Genomic DNA, 23,390 nt, shown 5'->3' with positions numbered 1-23,390 from the left:
TCCCCAGGGCTCGGTGCTGGGGCCGGTCCTGCTTAATGCCTTTATCGATGATCTGGGCGAGGGGATCGAGTGCTCCCTCGGTACCTTTGCAGATGACACTTGCTGGAGGCAGGCAGGCTCTGCAGGGGGGTTCTGGGCAGGCTGGGCCGATGGGCCAAGGCCAATAGTATGGGGTTCAACCAGGAGAAGTGCTGGGTCCTGCTCTTGGGTCACAGCAACCCCACACAGCGCTACAGGCTTGGGGCAGGGTGGCTGGGAAGCTGCCTGGTGGGAAAGGACCTGGGGGTGCTGGTGAACAGCCAGCTGAACATGAGCCAGCAGTGTGCCCAGGTGGCCATGGTGGCCAACAGTATCCTGGCTTGTAACAGTAACAGCGTGGCCAGCAGGACCAGGGCAGCGACCGTGCCCCTGTGCTCAGCACTGGTGAGGCCGCACCTCGAATCCTGGGTTCAGTTTTGGGCCCCTCACTGCAAGACAGACACTGAGGTGCTGGAGCGCGTCCAGAGACGGGCAACGGAGCTGGTGAGGGGTCTGGAGGGCAGGTCTTGTGAGGAGCGGCTGAGGGAACTGGGGGTGTTGAGTCTGGAGAAGACTTGGGGGGAGGGTGGGGGTGGGGAATACCTTATCGCTCCCTACAGCTGCCTGACAAGGGCTGCAGGCAGGTGGGGGTCGGTCTTTTCTCCCAAGTAACAAGCGACAGGACAAAAGGAAACAGTCTCAAGTGGCACCAGGGCAGGTTTAGGTTGGATATTAGGAAAAATTTCTTCACTGAAAGGGCGGTCAAGCCCTGGAACAGGCTGCCCGGGGAGGTGGTGGAATCACCATCCCTGGAAGTGTTCAAAAAACATGTAGATGCGGTGCTGAGGGACATGGTTTAGGGACGGACTTGGCAGCCCTGGGTTATCGGTTGGACTTGATGATCTTAATGGTCTTTTCCAACCTAAATGATTCTGTGATTCTATGAAGCCGAGAAGGTAAACCAGAAGATTGACTACCCACACTCTTTGAGCACAACCTGTAAAACTTTCCTTATTGCTACGTAAGGGGAGGGAGGCCACAAACCAAAGCAAATCTTTCACCACAAACACTGGTGAAATTAATGCATTGAGTTCGTTAACTCTTCGTAACTACCTGATACACTGAAGATCCATTCTGAGATGTTTTCAAGAAACAAGAGGTTTGAGTGGGACGTTCCTCATGTACCTCTATCTAACTGCTTGGGGCTAAACCAGGACTTGCGATAGGAAGGGAAGATGACGACAGAGCAGCTGGCTCTACAGCCATGCTGCTTTAACCAGCTTGATAAGGAGAAACCCCAGGGGAGGGAAGCAACAACCAGCTGTGCTCTCCTAGAGGTCCATCTCACCTGCCGGCTCTCCCAGTACACAGCTCTCAGGACTAGTGGTTTCTAAAGCAGAGGGGCTCTCCTGGGCTTCACCTGCTGGGCAAGAGCAACGGGGTTGTCAGGCACCGAGAGTAAGACTGTGCTGGTTTTGGCTGGGATAGAGTTACCTTTCTTCTCAGTTGCTAGTATGGGGGTTTGGATTTGTGCTGAAAACAGCGTTGATAACGCAGGGATGTCTTCATTGCTGCTGGGCAGCACTTACAAGGGTCAAGTCCTTTTCTGCTCCCCACCAGCAAGCAGGCTGGGGGGCACAAGGAGTCAGGAGGGGACACAGCTGGCCCCAGCTGACCCAGGGGATATTGCATATCAGATGATGTCATGCTCACCAACACCAGCTGGGAGAAGAAGGGGGACACCTGCCGTTATGGCATTCATCTTCCCAAGTCACCGTTAGGTGTGGTGGAGCCCGGCTCCCCTGGAGATGGCTGAACACGTGCCTGCCCGTGGGCAGTGGGGACTGAACTCCTTGTTTTGCTTTGCTCACGTGTACAGCTTCTGCTGTACCTGTTGAACTGTCCTCCTCTCCACCCATGAGTCTTCTCACTTTTACCTTTCCGATTCTCCCCCGTCCACCACGGGCAAGGGAGCCGGCAGCTGCGTGGGGCTGAGCCGCTGGCTGGGGTTACACCACAATGGACTAAAATGTTAATAATACATAGAATAATTCAAAAAGGAGGAGAGTTTTGTGTCAGAAGCAACTAACCAGGTTCTAATGATGTCCTTCCTGGAAAATTTCATCTTGCCTTAAATTAGCCAAAAATGTTTGATATTTTAACAGGGAGTAAAACCAGACCCTTAGCTAGAAGAAAGGTGCACTTTGTGCTTGCCACCCATTTTACAAATTGTAACATTTTACTCTTCAACAGGATATGTATGTTTAATATTTTGATATATATTATATAAAAACTATATACAAAAAGATCTTACTGATAACTTTAAAAAGCACATGAACCCCAAATTTCATATAATCATGAACTAGTGGGCAAAATAATTAAAAATAAGCCAATGCAATATTTAAGAAAAAATGCATGTGTCGGGTTTTTTTTAAGCTAGAAAGAAAATTTAAGTCAAGTGAAGAACTCAAAAGCAACTTAGATTAATGACTGGCAATATATAATCAGAGCAATTACTTGTCTGTCTAAACTAAGAGCTCTGCTCAAGGAGATTTATAAAGGTAAAACATCCCATGAAGCAAATTCACTATAAATTAAGAGCCAGGAAAAAAAAAATTACTGTAAAAATATGAGCTAAGATGGAAATAGCAGCAGGCGAATTTTACAGCTGTGAGTGGATGGTAGATGACATCTACAAAGTGGCTTTAAATGTGGACAAAAGTCACTGGAGACCAGGCAAGATGAAAAAGAGCCCCACGTGCTCGTACAATGGCTCACATGAGGCTCCCGAGGGAACGGGCAAAGGACAGGAATACCTACGCTAGCTGCAAATGGCAACGGGCAGCAGGGGCCCGTCGAAGGTGAAGTCATCACACAAAGGTGACAAGGGAAACATGTGGCGCCCCAGACAGAAACTAGCACAGGGACAAAATGGAAAATGACAAGGATAATCAAGATGTTCCAATAGTCAGGATCAAGAGAAGGAAACGACCGACTCAAATACATTTTTCTACTAAGTTTCCAGCTATGAAAAATCCTATTAAGAGTGACACCGACCATCATAAAATCTCTTCTCTCCTTAGCCTGCTTGGCAACCTCTTAAAACCTGCTTTCCTGGGCTTGCTGAAGAGCACATAACTTTTCCTGCTTTCCCCCCCTTTTATTAGAAATATGAACAGCAACCTTATATTACTCCCTTTATTTCCTGTCCGTTCGCTGTTGCTCTCTTTTTTACATTAGCACTAATGCAAAAAACACTGCAAACCCCGCACCGGCTAAGCTTAAAAAAATCACAGTGGGCATTTGTCAACCTTTTCATTCCTCTGTCAAACAAACAAACAAAAAACCCACAACCCACACAACTAGGAATCCAACAGTTATGGAAAGAGCAACGCAAGGAATCTATAGACTTTACATTATTTAGAAACTATGAACAGTGAAAATAAGATTCTGTGAAGAAGGCTGCCCTTGCTAGCTTTTTGAAGGCAGAAAAAAAAATGTGAAACAAAAGGTCTGAGGAGAAAATTAGAAGCAGCTTTCAAAATAACACCACACAAAACACCACTGTGTTAGGAGGGGAAAAGGGGAAGGGGAGGCAAAAAGGGGAAGGGGAGGGAGAAGGGAGCGGGTGAATAAAAGGAAAAAAGGGGAAAAAAAAAAAAGAGAAAAAAACCCCAATCCAACAGTTTGACTGCTAGGATCTTTAACATTGCCAACCCACAAACCCCTCAAACACTTTCCTCCCATCTACTATGCTACAGCTCTTCTGAAAAGGGGAGGTGAAAGAAAAATGATTGCACTACATTTGCATAACTGCACAACACGGGAGATTTATGAGCATTTTTTAACAGCCAAATCAGCCAAACAAATTGTCTGCAGAACTGCAACAGTAAGCTATTGGGGTTCTTACCGTCGGCAACATCACAAGTGTGTTGGAAGAATCAAATCTTTTATTATAAAAAAATCAATCACAATTCCCATTCTGTTCCTTAGTCCCTATAAAAAAAAAAAAATAAAATAAAAAAAAAAAGAAACCCCCAAAACCCCCGAGTGCTGCTAATTTAGCCTTCTCACTGAAGAATGAATACCAGATAAAAAGGGAGCCGACAGCTGGCCCAGAGCCAAAAAGAAAGCTTTCAGGCACAAAAATTGCTGAGAACAATGTTTGCTCTGCACTCAGAAATTTATTTTTTTTTACATGCAACTCTGTGCAGACAAGATGGGCATCTTTGGTGACATGGCTACGAATATACATTTATGATGGAAGACACTACCTTTTAAAAGGAGAAATAAATTAGAGATTAATGCCTTTTTATGCAAGCTGCAAGGAGAAGAATTCCTGGAGCAGTTCAATTCAGCACAGGGAACAAGGTTTCTTTCAAAAAGTCACCCTTTAACTGGGAAGGGCGCTTCTTTGCAGGGAGTCTGAAGTGAGAAATACGCAGCTCCTTGCTTTCTATTTATAGTCATTCAGGCAGTGAATAGTCTCATTCCAAATGCCACAAGGCATACTCGCCACCTTTTATTCCAGAGACCTGATTTGTGTTTCATTTCAAAAAGTCCAGCCCGATTTAAAAAAAAAAAAAAAAAAAAAAGGGGGGGGGGGGGAGGGGAGAGGAGGGAGCGAGAGAAACAGCAATGCCAACAGAAACTTTTTTTTTCCCCCCAACTTCTCCTTCATAAAGCTGGTGCTGGACAGTGTGGAAAAGAGGGGGGTTTTTTAGAAGCTTCCTTATGGGAAGGAAAAAAAGTGTGAGCTTTGGAAGTGCATGCATTTTTACTCATTAACACTGAATACCAGTTGCCCTGCAATTTCAGCGAGTCTGGGGGAAGGAGGAAAAGGAGCGAGGGGTGAAAGCATTTCAATTACTTGGCTTTGAAGGACCCTTCTGAATGAGAAAGAGACAGAAAACACTTGTCAAATGCAAGTTCAAGTGAAAGCCACTTCTGCCAATGAAGTGTGCAGATGGCTGTGGGGGTTCTGCTGAACCCTAACTGGGCCTCTATTATGTCTTTATTGCTCACAAAAAGGCAAGGGTCACCTTCAGTTTAGAATAAGTTAGCATCCTTTCCCACAGAATGACTCTGGTCAATCAAGCCAAGCAAAGGAAGTCTTCCTTTGAGTGACTGCTATCCCGTCAGCGCACTGAAGAATTTTTAGAAAGGCTAAATAGACACAAAAACCTTTGGTCTGTCTCATCTACGCTACCGACATTTCTCAGAAAAAATTCCCACCGTTGCAGACAGTCTTGGGACAGCTAGGGTAGGCTGGTGGTGGCTGTCATGTATGTCTGTTAGGTTTCTTTCTTGTTAGGGCCAGATGATACCAGTCTAAAAACGGTATGGCCAGCTTGCAAAATTTCACTAATAAGATGTGGCGTGAAAACCAAGTTCTACACCTCTATTTTTAGCGTGAGTTCTTCAGAAACAGAGGAACCCCACCAGGTCAGCCCACCATGTCAGGTCGCCTGTTTTCTGACAGCATCCCGGTTCACACCGGCACACTTGGTACCACCACCTGCCCTGCCAGCATCGCCCACAACAATCCAGCTCACGCGTTCCAAAATTGTCTTCTGTGGTGCTGTGAAATCCCAACGCAGAACCCTGAAAAAACCTAACAGAGCTGAAATAAAAGGTGGATAGAATTTGTGTTGGTGGTTTGTTTCTTCATTTTCTAATTCTTCTGTGGTGTTTTGGCTTTTTAAAAGAGATGACTTAAAAAGCTCGCACCTAAGGTCACTAAACACCAAGAAGGGTGCAGCATCCTCCCCAGTGTGTTTAAAGGATCACATACGGGAAGGAGAGTTCCAGACACCGAAAGGTCAAGTATCTCCAATACTTCCCTTCCAAACAGCCATAGGAAAATAAGAAAGAGCTGGGGAAGGACTTCTTCCCAGTGAAAAGAGAGTTCTCAGCTTACGGTGACAAACCAATGTGCCTGACAGGGTACGCTGTGCCCACTGACACAACTGTCCCCCAAGCATCGGGGAAACAAGGCTCTTTCGACAGCGCCGTAGGACAATATTAACGGGATCGCATCTCCTGGGCAGCACAAACCACATTCCCTCTAGGTCAGAGGTAAGCTGTATGTCAAAGCTCAGTGTTAGGCTTGGGAGAGAACAGGAGAAAGTAGGAAAACAAAAGCAAAAAGGGGAATAGCGTTGAAGGAAAATTCTACTGGCAAGTAACTTTGAGAAGGTTACCGAGTTAAAAACTCTCTTAGCTATCCTACCTGCCAGTCTGACAGAGAGCTCCACGTGACTCCAGCTTCCACAGAAGCCACCTTTTTCTCAGGAACTGGAAAAAGAAATACTTATTTGCGCCAGAAAAGACATCAGGTTCTCATAAAGGGGGGCCCATTTCCACACTTCATAGGCACAGAAGCCTTCGGACCGCTAAATACAAAATCCCTCTTTTAAATACAGGAAGCTGATCCCAGCAAGGGAAGTAAAGCAGAATTCTCTCCCTAGCAAGCGGAAAAGGGTGATTTGATATCACATAGCCTAAAACAATTCTTCAGGGAGAAAGGAGAGCCTCAAGCATGTAAAACTCAAATAATTCTTCAGCTTTGTAGTTTAATACATCCTCAGGATTTCCTCTTGATAAATATAGCAAAAGCTGCACATACAGAAGTAATTCCTGAGCACTTCACAAAGACCAAATTTAGAAGCTGTCTGTCAGCTGCTCGCTTTTTAAGTCACCCCTTTTAAAAAGTAGTACAAAACAATTTAGTCCCTTGAAAATCAACAAGATTTAGAGGTCTTTATGACTATACAGCAACCCTAATAAATCATGAATGGTTGTAGATGAAAATAAGCTCATACTGCTACAAATTCCGCTGCGTAAAGACTCAAAGGAATATCTAAACTGTCAGCTGCCAGTATTTGCAGATTTTTTCACTCTGAAGCTAATGGATGCAGTATCAAGTTGGGCGTATAAAAGTTTAGGAGAATCCCTGATCAAGAGCATTCCAAGGGAGGGTCATTCAATCAAATCATTATTTGAGGGTTTTCTCCTAGTGCATGAAGCGGCATGGCTAACACGGGCTGCACCATCTCCTGTATCCTCTACTTGGGACAAGAAGCCCACGCTGCGACTGCTTCCACACAATGGGGGTTTGCTGCAAGGCTGGTTTGGCTCTGCTTCTTTACAAACATCTCTGGTAATTTATGACGCTAAAGGCAAGGTCAACTACTATGATCTTGGAACAGAGAGCACTGAACTTTTCAATGTTTTTTAGTTCCTGGAAATTGGGAAAAGGGAGGAGGAGGAGAGGTTAATCCAGTACCTCAGCACAACCCTTACGAAAAAATTCTCTTTACTACAGAAAAGATTTGCCTTTATTGTGGAAAATCCATTTCTGCCCAAGTACCCCAGACAGCAGTCTTCGCTTCAGACATGTAGCTATCTTTTCCATATGCATGGCCTAGACTGTGAAGAAGAGAACTGGAGTTTTGAATTTGATTTGAGGTTATCGGGGAAATCTCAGCTTAAAAGAACTAAGAATGTGCTCACGGCATCATGTGCTGCTGAGGAGACACGGTACAATAGCTTTGGTCCATAATGTTTGCCTTGAGGACTGAAGCCTCCATACCCCTGCCTACCGGGCTGCTGCATTTCAGCCGAAAGGTGATAAAGACAAGACTAATTGAGGCTGGGTCATCACCCACCTGCAGAGGCACCCCCCATCCCAACCCATCCAGAATGGCAGAAAAAGTTTTACTCAAGACTGCCGAAGACTGGAAAATTATATGTATCTCCAAGAGCACTGCTGAACACAGGATGGAACTGGCTGAGTTTCAGATGTGTCCCTTACACCAAACACTTTCCTCTTCAACATTGTCAAACCTTCCTCTTGCTCAGGGCTCAGATGCAAGTTCACCTGGCAGCGAACTCAGAATGCTGTAAAGGACACAAAGGGACAGCAGGGAATTCACCTAGGTAAGTTTATCTTCTACCCTTCGGCCAACGAGTCTCCTGCTCTGTGAGTACCTCCTTACTGCATAGCTCAGAGCAGAGAGGTGCAACACTTACGTTCTGATCAGCCAAAGCATCTCATTTTGTGAACCTGAGTCTGACTTTCCTCAGCAGCTCCCACACTTGCTAACAGCCCTCTTAAAAGCAAACAAAACCCATGGGGTGCAAGGCATAAAATAACGTACCGAAATGCCTAATTAAGCAGTAAGCAAAATATAGACAACCTGATCTTGTAATTACAAGAGTGGAGCTAGAAGGCTCTCTGCTCCTGAACAGGCGATGGACATTGTGTACTAGCCGGTAGAGGCTGGCTGTATTTCTGCGCTCCAGAAAGAGGTGGTCTCACACCAGGAAATCCTGAACCGGAGTTGAGGGTTTAGAAACGTAACACAGCCAGAAGAATTTAAATTCATAAGAAACCATTAGGATCTGAAATCACTCAGCAGTCTGTTGAACATTACAGATGTTCCTATGTCGTGTCAGCGGTCTCCGCTCCCCGCTGCAGGCTGGCATGTACAAGGCTGGACCGACTGCAACATCATTTCTATGGTAGCAAACTAATTGAAGAAAGAAAGATCATTTTAAATATGCCTGAGCAGAAAATTCTAGATTCTTTCAGCCAAAACAGAAAACATGATGCCGTTTTCTGTTTTATTTTAAAAAAAAGTCAACAGAGCCAAGGTTCCTGCTCATAATCACTCCCTTTTGTTTTTTTTTACTGCGGAGTGCTATATTTCCACCTACTATTTTAATATGCTGCTTTGCTTGAGTTTAGACATAAGGCGGTTGAGACGCCACTAACTCTGAACTGGGGTGCTTATTCTTGGCTCCACACCTGGTGATGAGTCTGATGGTGCAAGCACAACGCAGCCAACAGGCAGATGTGAGTGGACATTCCTGAAGAGGAGAGAATAAAGGACCCTCTTCCCCAGCTGACAAGTCTCCTTCCTCCTCCTGAAGGTGCACACCCCCTTCTCACTGAAGGACCGTGCCAGGCTTTATATAATTTTGTAGAATTACTGAGGACCTGGTTTATTCTCCATGCAGCCCTCCACAGATATTTATAATTGTCATCGTTAAAGCACTGAAGTCAGACACAGCTCTCTTCCCCCTCAAGAAAGCCCGTGCTCCATCCCAGCAGTGTCCCCTCTGGGAAAAGCCATCATAACTAATTTGTCACCGATCTTAACAAAGTCCAAGAACTGCCAGAACTCTGTGACAACATTTTAATACACTTCTTCCTCCAAATGACTCCTCCTATCCATTCTACAACAATTATCCGGCTTTCAGTAAAAATCTGGTCCCAAGCTCACTGCTAGAGATTATTCCCCTTCAAAACCTTAGAAGATAGTTACATGCCCGGTCTTTGGACACTGCTACAAATACAGCTCTCACCCAACAGTATTTGCTGAGCAGCTCCTGTCAGTTAAATAAACCCACCCAGCCACCTACACCAGCATTCACGCTTGCTGGTTCTTCAAGCAGAACACACAGCAACACAGAGGCTATTTAGAATAAAAGCACAGTGGTATGGAATGCTCACAAACCACATACACAGCCTCCAACAAAAAACATACCCAACAGCCACAAACACGTACATGTGTCACTCCCCCAACAACTCAGCTTAATCCTAAGCAGGAGAGTGGTACGTCGCAAAAAGAAAAAACTGGAAGTGGCACAAATGGCAGCATTCAAAGGAGCAGCCCGGGTCGCAGGAATACGCTGAAAAGAGCTATAGGAACGGCAGGGATGTATGCATAGTTTGCCAGCCCAATTCTGACATGTGCTATTCAATATTAACATATTATGTGTCAACATAACATGATATGTATCACTCTAGGTATGCAGCACTTGCATCTAGAAAGGATATAATTTACAAATGCATCAGGAGCAAAAAGCATAGGATATAGCGTATATGTGCCTTATCTAGGGACCATAGTATAAGCTGCAATTAATAACTTTCCAAACAATCACATTAGCTGACATTTCTCTGCCACAGTTCTAAATCAAATCAAACTGAGAAGTTTCCAAAAAAAAAAAGTCACTGAAATTAAGTCTCCCTCACTACTATTGATTTAAGCGGTTTATTACTGCAGCTGTCTACCTAGATTGGTATCTATTCTTTAGATCAAGAAGATCCATATTTCTTATTTCTATATCCATTTCGCTTTTCTGTTCTCACGCGTTAATACAAATATGCAGTGTAAGGATTATTTACATTAATATAAAACGGGTCTTCTGAAATACATTTATAGAAAAATTATGCTTTGTTTATTTAATATCTAATTAGCATGTGGCAATAAGTTTAAATTAGTTGTTCTCTCTGTGAGATTTGCCTGTTTCCATAAATCAGTCCAGAATATCTCCCAAGTAGTTTATTACACTACATAATCTTGCTAATCCTTCAGTGAAAAAATGCCAATGCGAAGAAACACACAGAGAAATTATCGGTTACGAGAAAATGTCTCATGTATAAATTAAATATTGCATTTTTTAGGTCAAACAACTGGAAAGCAAAGTGTAATATGTGAAATATACTTGGGACTTGTTCAGAAAAAAGCAGCCTTAAATTAGTTTAGGTGTTAGTTTTTCTCCCCAGTACAAGTGACTTCTGCAAAGCCTACTCCCACTTCAGCTGCAAATTGTTCCAAATGTCCTTTTACACTATTTATGCAGAACGTAATCAACAACAAACTAATTATAAAGGTTGTTTCCTTAAATTTCAAGGACAGCCACATAACTGCATCCTGGAAAATTTTTTGAGGGTCGTCACCTGGTGCTGACTTACACTTTAAACTTAAACACCCTACGAACTTGCAAAGAATTACTGTACATAATTATGTCTTCTGCAAAGACAAATGAAGGACATTTGTCAATAAAGGGGAGGGGAGGGGTGGGGGTGGGGGGTGCGGGGAAGCTGCCAGAAGGGATAGTCTACGTAACATTTATTCCAAGAATATTGCACAAACTTAAGTAGAACGCATACATAATAACAGGCACCTGAGAATTCAGTAATTGCTCATTATGCAATTATACCTTAGGCACTTTAAGCAAATGCTGAAGAAATAATACATGGGAAAACCTGGCTAACCACAAAATTGTTTTTAAGGAGAATTAGGAAACTCTACACGTGGATGCCATTGGGTCTTTGCTTCTCTCTCTGCTGGAACCCTGTAATCCTTATTAATCTGCTGTTCGTTCCTGGAAAGTACCTTTTCTCTGTCAGTAAAATCCACCGTTCAGTTGGATTAATCCATGCCCCTTACTCATAGCTGAAGCCCTGCGGACAAACACACGATTTCGACAGACACGACTCAAAATGTGCTACATATTTTTCCTTGCTGTATACTTTGCCAAACCAATTAAAAAAATAAAATAAAATAAAATAAAATAAAAAAGCTGGGAACAATGTTGCCACAGGGTGCCAAATTTGCAGTGAAAGCCCCATAGGCTCCTGTCACGCAAAATTTTGACGAGCCTTGCCAAATGGTTTCTACAGGATGCAAACGGCTTGTGAAGTGACTGAGCCCTTTGTGTCGCAGCTGAGCGCTGCAGATGGGAAGGTTAGGGAAGGGGTTTGGCCAGGAAAGGGTAACTGCTGTTCTCACCCCGTGAAGTTTTACACGCATAAATAAGAAGGCACCCTCCTGGTATAGGACGCTGCTCGGTCCCCTCGACACCTCTGCAGCATTTCTTTTCTCGTTGTGGAAGAGCGCACCCCAAAAGTAATGTCAAAATGTGTTACCAAAACCAAACAAAGCCACCCCGCACCCCCAAACAAACAAACAAGCCATACCAGAGACATTTACAGGACGTTTCAAACCCCAGGCCCAGCAAAACCAGGACAGATGTCTTCAGCTTATCAAATTTCCAAGCTGTACAAAGTTCAGGCACTGTTTAAGAACTTCGTTTATGAACAGGCCGTCCCAGAGAGAGTAAGATGACTCCCTGCAGATGTAAAATACCAGAAACCAGAGCAGAATACCAAGCAGAGATACGCACAAATATGCACAAGCTATATTCACTCTTGGGGGTTTTTTTTTTTCCTACATGGAAAGCAGCTGAAGGCACGCTCTGCAGTGAAAGCAATTCTCGTCTACAAGCAGTTTGTAGAAAGCTACAGAGGAGCCCACACAGCACTTTTTACATGGCTGGGCATCAGCCTTAATACTTCCTTCTCAACAAGCTTTAAGTCCAACCATGCTCTGCTCAGTATGAGAGATAATGGTTGCGGTTTATTCTACTTTGCAGTTTCTACACGGTGAGCCGGGACATTCTGAGGCCCGTGAAAGTAGATGGATAGAGGAAAAGAGTGGAGATGGGAATTTCTCCTTTACCTTATGCCTTCTGCAGATCTCTGGCATCTGGAAAATTTCTAGCTGCTTCAGGAAGTCTGGGAGTGCAGTTTTCAGATGAGAAAACTGCCAAGTGACAACAGCGCAAAAGCCCAAGAGAAACTAATTGCCCTAAAATGACACTGATGGGAGTAGAGGATGCAACTCCCCAGTGCAGAGCAATATATTGGCCCAGCCACTGCCCTGCTCCAGTATCATCTAACAGCTCTTTGGCCTCGCACCTTCAGCACGTACAAGGCAGCACGCAGCCACCCACGTGCCACCTTTGCCTTCTGCAGCAGAGCGCCACTTTCTGGACCACGTAGGGGCCCTCCAGTTGGCTGAAGTCTTCCTCCTCCAAGAGTGCTCAACACAACCCTGAATGTCCTTGATGCAGTCATACGCATGAATGTCCTTTCAGACGAAGCATTGAGATGAATCTCCTGGCAGTGCAGCAACAGAGTAAACCACCCAAAACTTCATCGGCCTTTCCCCCCCACCCCCCCCATCTATTGAGTTACAAATCAGAGCTACAGCTTACTATCTACTATCCCACCTATGCCGGTTCTTGGTGTTAACAAACCACATTTATCCAGTAACATGTTTAAAGGTATTTTCAGGTGCCTACTGGGAAAGAGAAAAATCCTAATGCTCAGCTAGGTCAAATATAACATAAAATACAACCGGGTGTCTTCAACTTGCAGTCAGCTGGTTTTTGCTCCTGACAAGCTGTGGATGCAACAGACATACACACACATACCGAACAAATCAACGGGACACCAGCTGCATTGGCAAGGCACTGAAATGGCATGCTCTTGGCAACAGAACACGCATGAGAGAATGAGTTCACGCTGAGTAACTCCAACAGCAAGCAGGAGTGGAAATGCCCTGCCTCATACACTGTACAGCGAGGTTTCACACGTGCTCGGGCCAGCAGAGCAGCACAAACCATGGCTTACTGGGACAACCTAGGGTATCAACAGAACCTCTCCAACGGTGAAAACTTGCAGAAAGGACTGTTAGGTTACAGATACAGCAAGATGAGCAGCAAACATGAAATACAATCCATCGGATCAATTTGCTTCCATTCTAAAATATTTTCTTAGCACACCTTTTTCATCTTGTAGAGGAGTATTAATGAAAAGAAGCTCTATTACAGCCCGATCTCAAACTGGCCAGTATCTGAGCCGTGCCAGTGGCTGGTTAAGTCACACAGCTCTTTCCCAAGTGAGCAGAATATACAAACGTGTCCAGCACATCTTCCAAACTGGAAATTGGAGATCGTTTTCTAATGAAAGTTCTGCAATAGATGACTAAGAGCCTTTTCTACTGATAACGTGCCAGTGCTGTTTTAACTCATGCTAGTCCAAAACAGACCATGACAGACTCCTTCACAGCATGATTCAGAACTGTGGGAAACACACATGATTTCCCGCCCCCCCCCCCCCCCCCCCCATATCTTAAATGGGCCTATTCAGATATTTGTAAATACAGCCTCAGAAGGAGTCTGTCTGTGAGATAAGAAAAGTAAACTCCAAGCATAAAGAGAAAAAGTGCTAAAAAGAGAAAAAAAAGGGGGGGGGAAGGGTGTGTGGACAACTTAAAATGAGAATATCTACACTTGTTTTAATCTAAGAAAATACAGAATTCATTGCTAGGAGCATGGAGATTTCATTCTTTGTGCTAACAATGAAAACAGGGTTGCACAATATATAGGAATCAACATATCTACAGATGCCACAATGCACTTCACATAAAGAACATCATCTGTGTGCAGGACCAAGTGAACCACCCTCTTCTCTCTACTTTTGCAAACAGTGCAGAACCAAAAGAGGTAAGTACAATAAGCAAAAGAAAAACTGAGGGAATAAAAAGCCCTTACTTTGGCTTCCCTGATTTTCCTAAACTTTAATGCCAAACTAAACAGCATCACTGGCTTCACTGCCTTACAATGAAGTGAGACAGACCGAATGGACTGCTTAAACCCGTGAAACACATTGCACAGCTATGGTCCCAGCTATAAAAGGTGGCATCTGGAATTTTCCATGTCCTGCAGGCTGCAAGGTAAGGGGGGACAGGATCTCTCCAACAGTCATTAAGCCCAGTACTCAGCTACTGCCAAACACTGAAGTTACATTTCTGGAGCTAGCAGACATTCTTGCTTCCCCTCTTCCTGAGGGCAAAACCTCTAGAGAGCACAGCCGTTCCTCAAAATCGATTTAATTAAAAATACTTCATCTGCTACTCCCCCAAACGACGTGAAAACTCAGTCAGCTTCACAGGCCATCACCAAGTGAAAAGTTTCCATATTGCTTTTCTTCGGTATTAGTACAGAAATAGACGGTTGTAACAGTATAGTCAAAACATGATTTCAGCAAACTATCTTACACGTAGGAAGAAAATTTTTAATTATTGTTTTAAAGAGAAAAAACCTTTTTTGGAGTGTTTTAGTCTCACATCACATTCTGGTTTGATAATTGGTTTTATGAATAGATTTCAATTAGCTAGCTATTCCCCTCATCTTACTTTGAAGCTCATTCAAATTCCTTGGAGAATTCTCTTCAAATTAAAATACTCAGAACTAATTATTTAGCACCTTTAATTCTTCAACTGTTCTACCAACATCTTTGTGGAAGATAAACAACTACTTCACACTAAGAATGTACCACAACCAGATCAAGGGACCTATGGTCACCAGTCACCTGGAGCTCAAGATATTTAAAAAGAGCATTTGTCTGGCTGAGAAATGTAATGGTCTAAAGATAACAGAGTAGGAACTTTTGAATTTGCATGATCTCAGGTCACGTCTCATGTTTTCATCCAAACCCTGGGGTTAATCATAACCTTCTATAACAACTTTAGACTGAGGTTCAAAACCCAGTCTTTCCTTCATAGAAATATGAACACAACTGGCCAGTAACCAGATGCACTACTTAACTATTTCATTTAAAAACTAAGCATTGAGGGTGGAGGGGAACACAACAGGATCTTAAGCAACTGAGACTTCCTCACCACATCTGGCTGTATCCATATTCTCTATCCATATCCTCAGCTGTCTCAAATTAAACGGACACACTCATGCAAGCAAGCCCACTACTATATACAGGCCTTCAGCAACCCCACGGACACATCCACAACATACGTATAAAATGACTGTTCCATATTCTTAAGATTACACAAAACCCATCTGCCCTTCTACATCCCATTTTCAAGCTCTATCAATTTGTTGAATTTCCTCTCAGTTGAATACTGTTGTTAATAATTCACTGAAGCCTCAGAATCTCATGAAGGCATGCTCAGAAGCCCAAAAAAACCTTGCCCCAAACCTCCACTCTCTTTCAGTTATTTACCACTTTCTGCTCGGAGTGAAACTACTTTGCGACTCAAGTTCTCTGCTAAGACTTGTTTCACTTCTGTGGCAGTACAATTATTCTTTTAGATTAAGATTTAATCACGGGATACTAATGCAAAAACAATGGGGGGGGGGGAGGCATCTCCTTCAGATGAACGTCTCTCGAAACGTCTCGGGCCTCCCCAGTACAATTGTCAATGTCTATGACTAGACCAGTACAGCTGTCTGCTTTGGCCATATGTAAAATGTAAAGCAGGGAATCTCCAGAGACACTTCACTACCTTACTCCCGGGAGCACATCATAATAAATGAGCAGAAAGTTTGTCCAACTTCGTCTACTGTTTGAGCAATAGGTACACAGGATGAATCCTTCACATGTTTAAGAAAATTCTTCCCCAAAGAAACGGGGCATAGGAGAATCACACCATGTTCTATCAGGCATTCTTTCAACAACTAAGAATATGAAACATTTTCATAAATGTTTATACAACATTGTGAAGAGGATTTTTCTGAAATTTTGAGATGTCTAGGTGGTACATTAAAAATTACTTCTTGCCCATGCATCTGGACACCACATAAAGATTAAGGTCCTGAAACACAGCTCTCTAGAGCCCCACATCCACCTTCTGTACACGAACCTTGCATCAAGTCTTTTGCACGCAGCAATCCTAAGATACTAGTTCCAAGCACCACAGACAAGTCAAAACATCTTTTCAAGAGGTTGCACCTGAGTGTCCCAATTTGTTGCAAAAGCCTCAGGTAAAACTTGAGATTTCAAGCAATTAAATTACACTTGTAGCAACGGAGACATAACAAACATAACACTTCTTGCAAAAGTTTTCTGAACCACATGAATATATTTCCTTTCTACTCAAGTATGTCTTGTTACGCTAAACATCATGTTAGTATTAATGAAACAACTGACTCCTCAAAAAATGGGTAAATGTATCCAAGACACAAAGCAGCACCTGAGAACAGCACTCACTCGTTTTCTAAGAATGCACCCAAGTATGGCTCTACTACTCACCTCAATTTTATCTGTTTTTGCATCTCCCCAGTAAAGCTTGTCTTTCTCAAGATCCAGTGCCAAGCCATTAGGCCAACCTAGGGACGTATTCACCAGAACTCGTCTTTCTGAGCCGTCCAAATAAGCACATTCTATCTTTGGACTTTCCCCCCAGTCTGTCCAATACATATAGCTGTAAAAAACAAAGAGGAGAAACAGTCAATGCAAGACATGCAAGACAAAATAGTGCCAAGATCTGTTCTTCTTCTGAAAGAACTTCCTAACTTTCTGCTTCCTCAACCGCAGCGAACAAGTCAACTCAAACTGTAATCAGTGATGACAATACAAAGTTTAAGCATTAAATAAACTAAACTATTAGAAATGTGCAGTGGCCCAGTTCTTTCATAGTTATGATAACACTGAAGAAGCAGAAAAAAGAAAATTCAACCACACACACTATGTATAGGTTCACTGGAGAACACTGTATTTAGAAATTACCTTTTACATGCACAGCATTAAAGGGATGAAGCAAGGAAAAGCCAGTTATTTCCAGAACATTTGACAAATAATACACACATTGTCTCACAATCCGCAGATTTTCAGTTTCAGGAGACCATAACCTGGATCCAAAGACCTATCACAGGACTGCCAATAAACACAAAACTTACCCCATTACAGGATTGAGCACTATTGCTCGAGGTTCGTCTAGGTTTTCTGAGATAAGAATCTTTCTCGAGGTCCCATTCAACCGTGTCACTTCAATGCGGTCTGTTCCAGTATCAGTCCAGTACAGGTTCCTTGCCACCCAATCCACAGCAATACCATCTGGATGGTTGATTTCTGTGGTTACCAAAGTCTGTGCTCCAGAGCCATCAAGGTACGCCCGACGAATTGCCCGGACATCATCGTCAGTCCAGTAGATGTAGCCTTCCACAGGATCGTAGTCTATGGCAATTGCATGTCTGATATTGTCTATCTGCAGAATAATGTCAGTGAAATCCGGCATGTCCAGGGAAATCCTCCTCAAGTCAGTCCTTCTGGCGAGCAGCAAGACTTCTTCAGCACCTGGGGAGAAAACCATTCACGGTGTATCATTTCCTTTGCTATGGATGCAAACACTTCAATACAGCCCAGCAGGCTGTGAGCTGCCACTGTCACAAGAAGAGATTTCCTTAAGAAAACGCCATCAAGCTTTCACTGAAATACAGACTTCTGTGAGCAGGGACTTATTCCTCATCAGTTCTTCTCAACTAGCTACTTGTGCTGGCACTCTTATTTCACAATGACAACATCCTTCTCCCAGCCTCCTAAGCTAATATGGAACATAGCAATCTCAATCTAGAACCTAAAAAAAAATTAAATTCAACAATTTGGTGGGGGTAGGCCCAAATATTTCATCACGGTATATAGAATCCCCCAGCTCAGCCCAGTTTCCCACTAGCTGTATCAGTGCATTAGGTGCGGTTTTCACGCAAAAGCCCTACTTAATAAATGACAAGGGCAAACAGAAGACTTGAGAATTTTTGTAAACAAATTACATTAATGATTTGCTCCAGACAGCCCAACAAGAAAGCAAACTGCAACTACTGCAAGTATTTCTCATCTGGCCAAAGCTGACGCAAAACTAATTTTAAGGCAACAGAATCACAGAATCATTGAGGTTAAAAGTGTGGGTTTACTTCCTAAGCAGTGAAAAATCAATCAATCGACTGCTTTCTTAAAAAAAGACCACGGTGGACAGAAGGCCAATACACAGCTTATACCTCCTCTTCTACCATGCTTCTTTGCTAGATGTATATTCTGAAAAAAACATCCTTGAAATATTAACTACATCTAACGGCAAACAGCATGAACGAAAGGTGACACTGTCAACCCCTCCACTGTAACCACTCAAGAGTACATCGCATGCGGGATGTGCCCAGGCAGCTATTTTAAAGAGCTCTCTGGGAACAGAAGCAGCCCGTCGCCTGTGACTCTGTTCTTGCTCTCTGCATCACGGATTACCCCAGGAACAGCAGCCTTGGGGCTACACTGACACCTCTTGCTTAGGAAACAGGCCAAAACCAAGACAATATGCAGAGAATCCACTTCAAGCAGGAAGGGAGGATCTTCAAAACAGCAAAAGGGTTGCATTCAAAACTGTGCAGTGCTAAAAATGGCATTTTTATGGAGCCTGTTCAAATAGGAAGGCTTTTAGATCACTTCTGTTTCGTTAACTTAATCGTGTTGACATTTTGCTGGAAGAACTTAACAGGTACTAAGTCCCATGGTGCTAAGTATTACACATACTTGGTTTTTTCCAACTTTACCATCTCCGAAGAACTTACAGTGTCACCAGACAGACACTGGTTTGTCCAGTTAGCTTGACAGCAGCAGAAATGAGAAGGAACCCAGGTAACGTTATATATGGATTAATGTTACCTCCATATTACCTCCAACAACACAGATTGTCCACCACCACAGAGCCTCCTTACAAGAAAAATTTCCAAAATTTCCTATTTCTTAATACATTCAAACACACAGAAAATGTTTGATATTCTAATGCAAATTAAAATCTCACCTTAAAAGCCAAAGGGGGGGAATCACTGTTACAGAGAGCACCTGCACACCAGGACACCGATCTACAACTGTTTTATTGCAAAAATTGTTTATTGCAAAAACAACAAAGTTTTATGTCTTGCTTCTGTGTTTCTGAAATATTCCACTTGGAGTCAAAATAAAACCTTGTTTAGTGCAAGTTAAGTAAAAATTCAGGCCTCGAAACTCAACACAGAAAGCAGGATGCATCTGGTCATCCAAGTGCTCTACAGACACAGAAAAGTTTAAAATCATAAATTAATTTTAAATTATTTTAGCTCAACTGTCTCAAAAAGTGAGCAGCACAGCAGCTGCTCAGCCACCCACAGCACTCTTTCATATCCATCTTAACTTCTGGATTTCTACTATATTAATGTGTCTGAAATCATAATCTTAATATTAAAGTGGGAGTAGCGTGAAGTAGAGGAGCATCAAATAAATGCCTAGCAAGTGATAACAGAGCAATTACCAACATTACATGTATTTCTCAGGCAACCAACATTACAATCATCATTGCATGGGAACAGACAGATAAGAATCAGATGCATACATTTTCCCTCTTCACACAACTGATTGCAGCTTCACCTTGGTTCACTGTGAACAAGGTCAGAGTTGAAAGTACCAGAGGAAGGAACCAGCAGCCTAAGCCCTAAATTATACCTAGAGATGCTGGCTAGGCAACAGGCTGAAAGACGCTCAATACTCCCCTAAAAGCCACAAGTAATACAGCAATACCAAACCAGTCTGCAGTTCCTCACAGCAGCAAGGATCGCACTCGATTTTATCTCACCCAGCTCTGCCACGCGTTCGCCCGTGTGTATTAGCACACATTCACTTGCATACAAAAGAGTATTTTGAGCAGGAACAGGACAGCCAGGACCCCTTGAACCAGCAATTACAGGAATACGACCTTCTTGCAAGGGGAAGAAAATAATCCTGTTTCTGACATATTCAGCTGCTCTGGCTTATTCTGCAGGCAAACGCTACTGCAGAAATATTCCCAACCTTAGTTCTGTCCCACGGACATACATGGCTAAAAACAAACAGGGAGAAGATGACCTAGCAGACCAGAAAAAAGTAAAAATCTGCACGTCAGCTGACAACAGGGACAGTTTGCTGGTAGTTGAACTAGATGTTTCCTGAGAAATTCTTCTAATTTCTAACATACTTCTAACTGAGACTTATGGGAAAAAGAAATAAGGGCAATGAGCTACTTGGTCTGTAGCCAAGTTCTGGCTGCTCGGTGATTTCTGCTGTAGAGATGCTTAAAACTAAGTCAAATGATCACACAATGAGACTCTTGACAGACATGCATCTACATCTTTAGACATTAAAAAAAACATGCGAACAGAGGAAATGTTCTCACAGTACATTTCACCACACTCTGCCCCCCGCTTGAACGTTGGTAAAAGATCATTATCACGGGTAGGTTTCGATAAGTTCAAAAATCCTGGCTTTTATTAACACATAACTTAAAATCAGTGTTGGTTATAACTGTATTTGACTCATATTAACAAATTTCTATTAGGGGAAAAAAGAGCTGGCAGCAGGCTCTGAACACACCGCTGAGAAATGAGAACTTGACATTGGTTCTCTCTAAAAACCTGGACAAACACGCTTGTCTGGCTCATTATTTTTATCTGTATCACGAAGGTATTTTGATTATTAATGTTGCTAGGAATGTTTTCAAGGCTACAGGAGTGTTATGCTGTGACTTGCCTAGTGCTATCCGAGATACCCTAGAACCTAATACGTTACAGCCAGCTATTTCCCTAGTGCTAAAGTGCTGTGGCATTTATTTAATTAAATTCGTCTTCAGAAAACCTCTCTCGCCGCAGTCATTTTTGTAATCACATGATAAAGAGATTCCCAGCAGAATTGCTAACTGTTATAACATGGTCACATATAACACCATACAATGAACAAAAGCCTTTTTGGGGGGGGAGCGGGGAATGCAAGCTATTCCAACATCACAACTGCAGCCACCAAACGCTTCTGCAGAAGTTTATGTAAAGTCCTCTATACAAACCATAGATCAGAAAAACAGAAGGAATTAGGTCCCTCTAAGGTTACCATTTAGAAAGCATTTTAAGACCCAAGTTCAAATCATCGTTTTATTTTTCCAACTGGTTTAAACTTTGAACTGTTTATTTTTCTCTAGTTTTTTTTTTTTTTTATTCAGCAGAAGCTTTCTGCAGACTTTCCACAGAACTTTTCAGTAGGTCTAATATCCATAAAAGCCGATGAACTGTTCTGGTTAACATGCAGAACAATATCTGAATTTAAAAAACAAACAGAACAGAAAACAATAATACCATTCAACACAGTTATTCTCACTCCTTTTGTAATCAAGAAATCCTATAGAAACAGGTTAAGAGACTTTTTTTTTTCCTGCTCCCGCATGTGACGCTTTCCTCCCATACCCAGTAATCAATTATTTTTAATATCCACGCTAGGTATAGTGTTTGCTGTGATTTGGTTGGTTTGTGCTCTCGTTATTAAAAATTCATGCTTCAGTGCTGGAAATGGCAACTGTATTCTATTTGAAAAATTAACCGCAATCAGAGCTGACAGCAGTGAAGCAGGCCATCTCACCAGCTTGACAAGAGCCTTTTTTATTCTTCCCTTGGCCCACTTCACATTTGACAAGTGACAAGACATCTATAATACAGTAACAAATGCTCCAATTTATTCACCCAACCTAAACAAATGTAGACTGCAGTGGCTGCCTCTGCTAATCTATGCCAGAAAACACCACGCTATTCCTTTCCCATTTGTCTGTCTGCTAATTAGGTTAGAACAATGCTCCATTGTGGGACTCTTCCCCCAGTTTTATGTATGTGCATGTGCATGCATCTGCATGTATAGACTCCAGTCTATTTACAGGCAACTTTGGAAATCTCTATATTTGTGGTGAAAAAATCAGATAAACTGGAAAAAAAAATGGGAAAGCGTTTAGCTCTTCTCCGAAGAACAAAACAGTAAGCACTTTTTGAAAAGAGTGCGTTAGAAGTACTTTGACTGCAGGCAACTCTCTTACAAGCTGTTTGAGTACAGCTATCTCAGCACTCTTGATAAACGAAAAAGATTTATCAGAAAAGCAAGGGATTTTGCTAGTTGCTGTAATAGCGAATCACCTGGCAAAGTTTCAGTGTATGGCAAAAAGGGGGGGAACAAGACACAGGGACGACTTCATTATTCATTATGGAGTGTATGAAAACAGGCAATGTGGCCATGCTGTTTAATAAGCTTGCCAATATTCTTGACAATTACAGTATCTTGCACAAGGGTTTAGCATTAGCTGCTCTTCACCCCACAGGAAAAATGATGTAATGAAACTCACTATGGAAGGTTTAAATCAACAACACTCGGTAAAACCACATTCCGGCTATTCAACATCCATAGAAAATAAAAATCTTTAAGGAGTTGAATCAAATTTTTGTCATACCTAGAAATAAATGGAAATTCTTTTTATATATTTTCCTTGGGTACCTTCACAGAGCCAGCTGCAACACGCACTATGTGTCTCAGTTCAGGTCTTTATTTATCTTCCAGTCTGAGAGGGAGAGCGCACCGCTTGGTACTGTGTGATGGCGGTGGGCTGGGGAAAGCTGGCGATGTACTTGACGCTGCCGACTGGGGAGAGCACGCAACACACACCAGGTTTACCAATTTAATACCAAGAGTTGCACAGGAGTACCCAACCAGCACGATAGAAACAGGAAAGGTTTCTTTGAAAGAACGTTTTGAGTGCCCACATTCAGGCAGGACTTGATTTAATTGAAAGGTAAGCAGGCATAGGGAAAACTAACACTTGTGACAAAGAAAGGAAATACCAGGGCACTCACGTAACTCATAAATTACATCATATCTGTCTGTGCGTTGCAGCGAAAAGCTATTGTCTACTGTTTCTTCCATTATCTCAGTAGCAGACTTTTAACAGTTACTTTGCCTGAACCAGGAAAAAAAAAACCCTACAATTCAGTTTTGACACACTCATACAGCCACAGCCGATAAGATCATCAGCAAAACAGCTGCCTAAGACAAAAGTCATGTTTCTTCCAGAGAAAGTCCAGCAACACAGAGGTCATCGTTACCCTGCTCTGATTTAGGACTGAGTTTCTGT

The 23,390-nt window shown here is 42.7% G+C and overlaps 1 protein-coding gene across 1 annotated transcript in view; it reads right to left on the bottom strand.

The window, feature by feature from the left end:
• The window catches only part of LRP5 (LDL receptor related protein 5), a 154,455-nt gene that overhangs the window by 63,285 nt on the left and 67,780 nt on the right, over nucleotides 1–23,390 (bottom strand). The window contains exons 6-7 of the mRNA XM_037402297.1: nucleotides 17,356–17,752; nucleotides 16,709–16,880 (exon numbers count right to left, since the gene is read on the bottom strand). Coding sequence (XP_037258194.1) covers nucleotides 16,709–16,880; nucleotides 17,356–17,752 — 569 coding nt within the window. The remainder of the gene's footprint in view (nucleotides 1–16,708; nucleotides 16,881–17,355; nucleotides 17,753–23,390) is intronic.

This window comes from Falco rusticolus, chromosome 10 (genome assembly GCF_015220075.1).
Source record: "Falco rusticolus isolate bFalRus1 chromosome 10, bFalRus1.pri, whole genome shotgun sequence".
Lineage (NCBI taxonomy): Eukaryota > Metazoa > Chordata > Aves > Falconiformes > Falconidae > Falco > Falco rusticolus.
Note: the sequence above shows the minus strand (reverse complement) of the source record. Positions and strands in the feature narration are given on the sequence as shown.